This window comes from Saccopteryx leptura, chromosome 5 (assembly GCF_036850995.1).
Source record: "Saccopteryx leptura isolate mSacLep1 chromosome 5, mSacLep1_pri_phased_curated, whole genome shotgun sequence".
NCBI classification, from domain to species: domain Eukaryota; kingdom Metazoa; phylum Chordata; class Mammalia; order Chiroptera; family Emballonuridae; genus Saccopteryx; species Saccopteryx leptura.
The window spans coordinates 201,010,966-201,016,546 of record NC_089507.1 but is presented as its reverse complement, the minus strand read 5'-3'; the positions used below and the strand labels follow the sequence as shown (position 1 = coordinate 201,016,546).

General features: G+C 45.3%; 1 protein-coding gene across 1 annotated transcript; it reads left to right on the top strand.

Annotated features, from left to right (window-relative positions):
* The first annotated feature begins 297 nt into the window (after positions 1-297).
* Positions 298-4,416, top strand: MOCS3 (molybdenum cofactor synthesis 3). The gene has a single exon (XM_066387486.1). It carries the CDS (start codon positions 305-307, stop codon positions 1,682-1,684), a length of 1,380 nt encoding a protein of 459 aa, XP_066243583.1. The 5' UTR covers positions 298-304; the 3' UTR covers positions 1,685-4,416.
* Positions 4,417-5,581: the final 1,165 nt, after the last annotated feature.

Genomic DNA, 5,581 nt, shown 5'->3' with positions numbered 1-5,581 from the left:
TCGGAAGCGGAATAACGTAAACGCGCGGCGCGAAGGGAACACGTTGGCCGGTGTCAAACTCGGGGAGACGGGGATGGCCTGTGAGGTTCAGTGCTAGTTCTCCTGAGGCCCTCTGTAGGGTCCTGTTGGAAACCCTCGGAAGTTATAAATCTTTCAAGCTGACTCTGAAGTTTGCTTCAGGAAATACATATCTATTTATCATCTTTTCCAAAGCACCATAGTTTTTCAGTTTACACCAGTCGCTAGGAGACGGGTAAGCCGGAAACGGAAATGCCCTTCAAGATAACTTCCGGGAGAGGCCGCCATGGCTGCCAGGGAGGAGGTCCTGGCTTTGCAGGCTGAAATTGTGCGGCGTGAGAAAGAACTGAGTTTCCTGAAGCAGAGACTGGCAGCAGCTCTTCTGGCGGAGGAACAGCCAAAAGAGCGGCTGCTTCCGGTGTCGCCTCTGCCACCGAAGGCCACCCTGTCCCGAGACGAGATTCTGCGCTATAGCCGGCAGCTTGTGCTGCCTGAGCTCGGTATGCAAGGACAGCTGCGCCTGGCGACCGCGTCCGTGTTAGTGGTGGGCTGCGGGGGGCTCGGCTGCCCACTGGCGCAGTACCTAGCAGCGGCCGGTGTAGGCCGCCTTGGCCTTGTGGACTACGACGTGGTAGAGATGAGCAACCTGGCCCGCCAGGTGCTGCACGGCGAGGCGCTAGCCGGCCAGGCCAAGGTCTTTTCGGCTGCCGCCTCGCTGCGCTGTCTCAATTCCGCTGTGGAGTGCGTTCCCTACGCTCAGGCCCTTACGCCAGCCACGGCTCTGGACCTAGTCCGCCGTTATGACGTGGTAGCGGACTGCTCTGACAACGTGCCCACTCGTTACCTCGTTAACGACGCCTGTGTGCTAGCCGGCCGACCTCTCGTATCCGCCAGCGCCCTGCGCTTTGAGGGCCAGATCACAGTGTACCACTATGATGGCGGGCCTTGCTACCGCTGCGTCTTCCCCCAACCGCCTCCAGCGGAGACGGTGACCAACTGTGCGGATGGCGGGGTGCTCGGTGTTGTAACTGGTGTCTTGGGCTGCTTGCAGGCCCTGGAAGTGCTGAAGATCGCCGCAGGTCTGGGCCCCTCTTACAGTGGCAGCTTGCTGCTCTTTGATGCTCTCTGGGGACGTTTTCGCTGTATTCAGCTGCGGAGCCGCAGGCCCGACTGTGCAGCTTGTGGCGAGCGGCCCACTGTGACTGACCTGCAGGACTATGAAGCCTTCTGTGGCTCCTCAGCCACCGATAAGTGCCGCTCCCTGCAGTTGCTGAGCCCAGAGGAGCGAGTTTCTGTCACCGACTATAAGCGATTTCTGGATTCTGGGTACCCCCACCTATTGCTGGACGTCAGGCCTCAAGTGGAAGTGGACATTTGTCGTTTGCCTCATGCCCTACACATCCCTTTGAAACACTTGGAACGGAGAGATGCAGAGAGCCTGAAACTCTTAGGAGAAGCCATCCAGAAAGGGAAGCAAGGAACGCAAGAAGGAGCAGCTCTCCCCATTTATGTGATTTGCAAACTGGGCAATGACTCCCAGAAAGCTGTGAAGATCCTGCAGACCTTGACAGATATCTCAGAGTTAGACTCGCTAACAGTTCAGGATGTTGTTGGAGGGCTCATGGCCTGGGCTGCTAAAATTGATGGAACATTTCCGCAGTACTGATATACATAGTCTGACCTGAGAAAAATGAGGATTGCAATATTACTTTAGAGATATATTTATATATTTTCATTTTTCTCAGTAATGTGCGGAAGAGACTGGATTCTACAACTGTAAATACATGGACTTTTTATAAGGGGCTTTTTAGTGGTAATTTACTGCATGATATAGTTGTTAATAGATTATAACGCTTTCTGAGAACTGTGTTTTGAGTACTTGGAAGGTGTCTTGACATGTGAGATATATCGTGACAGGATTTTGTTTGTTAATCTGCTGATCACTTACCTGTCCTTTTTTTCTATTTCCCCAATCAAAAAGCTCTCTAAGTGGTCTACTTTAGGTCTGAAATTAAGTTGTAAATTTAGTTTTACTAAATTAATCACAGATGATCTATTTAAAATCAGTTTATTGTTTACTAAAGACATCCTTTGAGTCTTGTTTCTACTTCAAACGATAGACTATATTCTACAGAAATAAGTTTTAAGGTGTAAATTGTTTTAATTATCTGGGAAGTGGTCATTCTATTGAAGAGTTCGAATTCATTTCAAAGAGGAATGTTTACAGGTTAGCAAGGTGAAGCTATCTTCATAGTATGTCAGTTTCCTTTATAAGTTTCTTTTTTTTTTTTTTTTTTTACAGAGACAGAGAGAGAGTCAGAGAGAAGGATAGACAGGGACAGACAGACAGGAAACGGAGAGATGAGAAGCATCAATCATTAGTTTTTCTTTGCGCGTTGCAACACCTTAATTGTTCATTGATTGCTTTCTCATACATGCCTTGACCGCGGGCCTTCAGCAGACTGAGTAACCCCTTGCTGGAGCCAGAGACCTTGGGGCCAAGCTGGTGAGCTTTTGCTCAAAGCAGATGAGCTCTTGCTCAAGCTGGCGACGTCAGGGTCTCGAACCTGGGTCCTCCGCATCCCAGTCCGACGCTCTACCCACTGCGCCACCGCCTGGTCAGCCAGTTTCTGATTTTTCTTAAAGTTAGGTTCAGGGTCCACCTTATGTTGTACACATAACATTTTCTAAACTTATACTACAGTCTGGCTTGCTTTGGAATCTTCAAGTCCAGGTTCCAGTCTTCTGCCCTCCTCCTGCCCTTTTCTATACAGTCTTGTGTGAGACTGCATGCTGACAAAGTCCTTGCAGTTTAAGGCTTAAGCTAAAGGCTAAGCTCTTCCCACACCTCCATGTTGGCTGTGAAGCTTAGTGTTTCTACTGGTCCCATCTGCCCACCTCACTTGCTTAAGTTGTTAGAGGCAGTTTCCATGCCCTTCCTCTCACCTTTGTTTATTCTGCTGTTGGTTGATTTCAGTTATACCTGGCGGGAGAATTCCTGTTTATGTCTCAGATATGTGACTTTGTATGGAGACTTCCTTATTTTGCATATGGCTCTGCACTATATAATAAAGCGGACTGGGGGCTTTGCTTTTGCTTTGGCTCGCCATCAGCTTGCAGGGGCTTCCCAATCCCATACTTCTTTTCTCTTGAGTTTATTTCTTTATTCCGCACTGTTCTAACTCAGGACCTGGACAATTACTAATCATGGTGGTCCGCAGCACAGTCTGTTATTTTTCAATTTAAAAAAAAAAAAATTTTTCCATTGATTTGAGAGAGAGAAAAGCATCAATTCGTTCCACTTAGTTGTGTGCTTATTGATTGCTTCTCCTATGTGCCTGGACCAGGGCTGGAACCGGCAACTGGTGGTGTGCCAGGTTGATACTCGACCTCATGCTCAGTGGGTTGTCAGCCAGGGCCAGTCTGTTATTTTTCTTTTTGGCTTCACTGTATGGTCAGTACCCCAAATACAATATTGAATTAAAGTGAAATAGTGAACATTCTTACCTTCTCAATCTCAGGTGAAAAACTTGAATGAACAGTATTGCTTGGTACTACTTTACTGTAGATAAATATTTTTTTATCAGATTTAAAGAATTTTTTTCTGCCTATAGTTTGCTAAGAGTTTTCATTGAATTTATCAAACGCTTTTTCTGCATTTATTAAGATAATGTGCTTCTTAATTTTTTTCTCTTCTGTTCATGTAGTGAATTACATTGATTTTTTTTTTTTTGTAGAAAAAAATCATAAAAATTCACCTCCAACAGTTTCTGAGTGTACCGCACAGTATTGTCAACCACTGGCACATGCCACAGATCCCAGAATCCCCCCTCCTGCATGACTAAAACTTTACACCCACCAAAGAACTCCATTCATTCCCCTTTAATTTGCCTTTTTTATATTGAATTAATCAGTTTTATTCCAGCATTTTATAGATGACAAAATGTAGGTGTTTTTATGGTTTGTTTGTTTTTTTTAACATTTCCATGGAATGGCAGGGACTCTGGCAAATTTCCAATATCTACAACAAAATTAAATGTAAAAATTTGGGCCTAGCTGGCTATCTCAGTTTGTTAGCGAATGGCCCGAAGTATAGAAGTTGCTGATTCAATCCTTGGTCAGGGCACATACAGGAATGGGTTATTGTTCCTGTCTCTCTCTCTTTCTCTCCCCCTTCCTCTCTGGCTAAAATAAATTTAAATAAATTATGTATCAGTGGCAAATTGAAGAGGAAACACCTGGTCAAAGATGGCAGCTACTCTCCAACTGGCTTTTGCATGCAGGCCTATCTAAAATTACAACATAAATGTGAAATAGTTGTATCTCTGGCTACAAGTGTTTTTAAAAAAGTTAAAAAGCACTGTGGGCCAGACAACCCTCTGCATGTCAGGTTTACTAATCAGTTTGCAACCTCTAATTTGGACTCTCATTTTATTATAAAAAGATGGTATTTAACAAATTCAAAATGAGGATAGTCCTCACTTTTTAACCAAAATACTGTAGTTCATTTTGTGAATAGGTATGCTTATAGTATAATAGGCCTTTCTGTATTACAAAGATGGAGCTGTTTTCTTATAACTGCTTCTCCCAAGGAGTTGTGGAAATCAATGACAGATGTGGAGAGGCGAGCAAAGATGTCTGGCCTGTGTCTTAATTTCTTACTCCCAGGACCAAGGCTGATTCTGATACATATCAGGAAACAAGTGGACAGACACAGGAACTATTCCATACAGTAAAGACTAATGTCTTAAACTTAGGCAGTTTTGATAGTTCCTGCACACCTGATTGTCACTGGGGACAGACCCAAGGCTTTACTTCTAGAAACCAGGCCCAAAACCATGCACAGAACTGGCCTCCCCATTGAACTGGCCTCACTTAACCCATCTCGCTTAACCTGGCCCCATTGCTCTCCCAGAAAGCCCACACCATCCACAGCCCCAGGGCCAGGAAGCAAAAAGACTTTCTGTTGTTCTTTTCTGAGTCTTCTGAGGGTGTGTCTGGCAGGTAGAGCCTAGTCACATGCCTGTATACTAGCTGTAAGAGTGCTGGGAATTTGAATTGTGTTGTCTATATTGGGGAGGCAGAACTCATAATCTGAGATTTTCACAAATTAGGACTGTTAGGAATATGAGAGTATTCACTTATAGGGCGAAAATATTTTTATTCTTTGAAATCCTGTTTTCTCTGGGGATTGAAGCTAGGTTTTTACATTTAGTTGGGATTAGAATTTGATAATTTATTTCTTTTTCATTTAACAAACATCAAGTGACTTAAGTGTTCCAGTCATTCTAAATACTGGGATGGGATAAAGATGAACAAGAGGCCTGACCAGTTGGTGGCGCGGTGGATAGAGCGTCAGATTGGGACACAGAGGACCAGGCTTGAGCACAGGCTCATCCAGCTTGAATGGGGGCTCACCAGCTTGAGCTCAGGTTTGCCAGCTTACCTGTGGGATCATAGATAATACCCCATGGTTGCTGGCTTAAGCCCAAGGTTGCTGGCTTGAAGCCCAAGGTTGCTGGCTTGAGCAAGGGATCACTTGCTCTGCTGTAGCTCCCTCCCC

Coding starts and splice junctions, on each gene's coding strand:
- MOCS3 (XM_066387486.1), top strand. CDS start 305: ATGGCTGCCAGGGAGGAGGTCCTGGCTTTGCAGGCTGAAATTGTGCGG.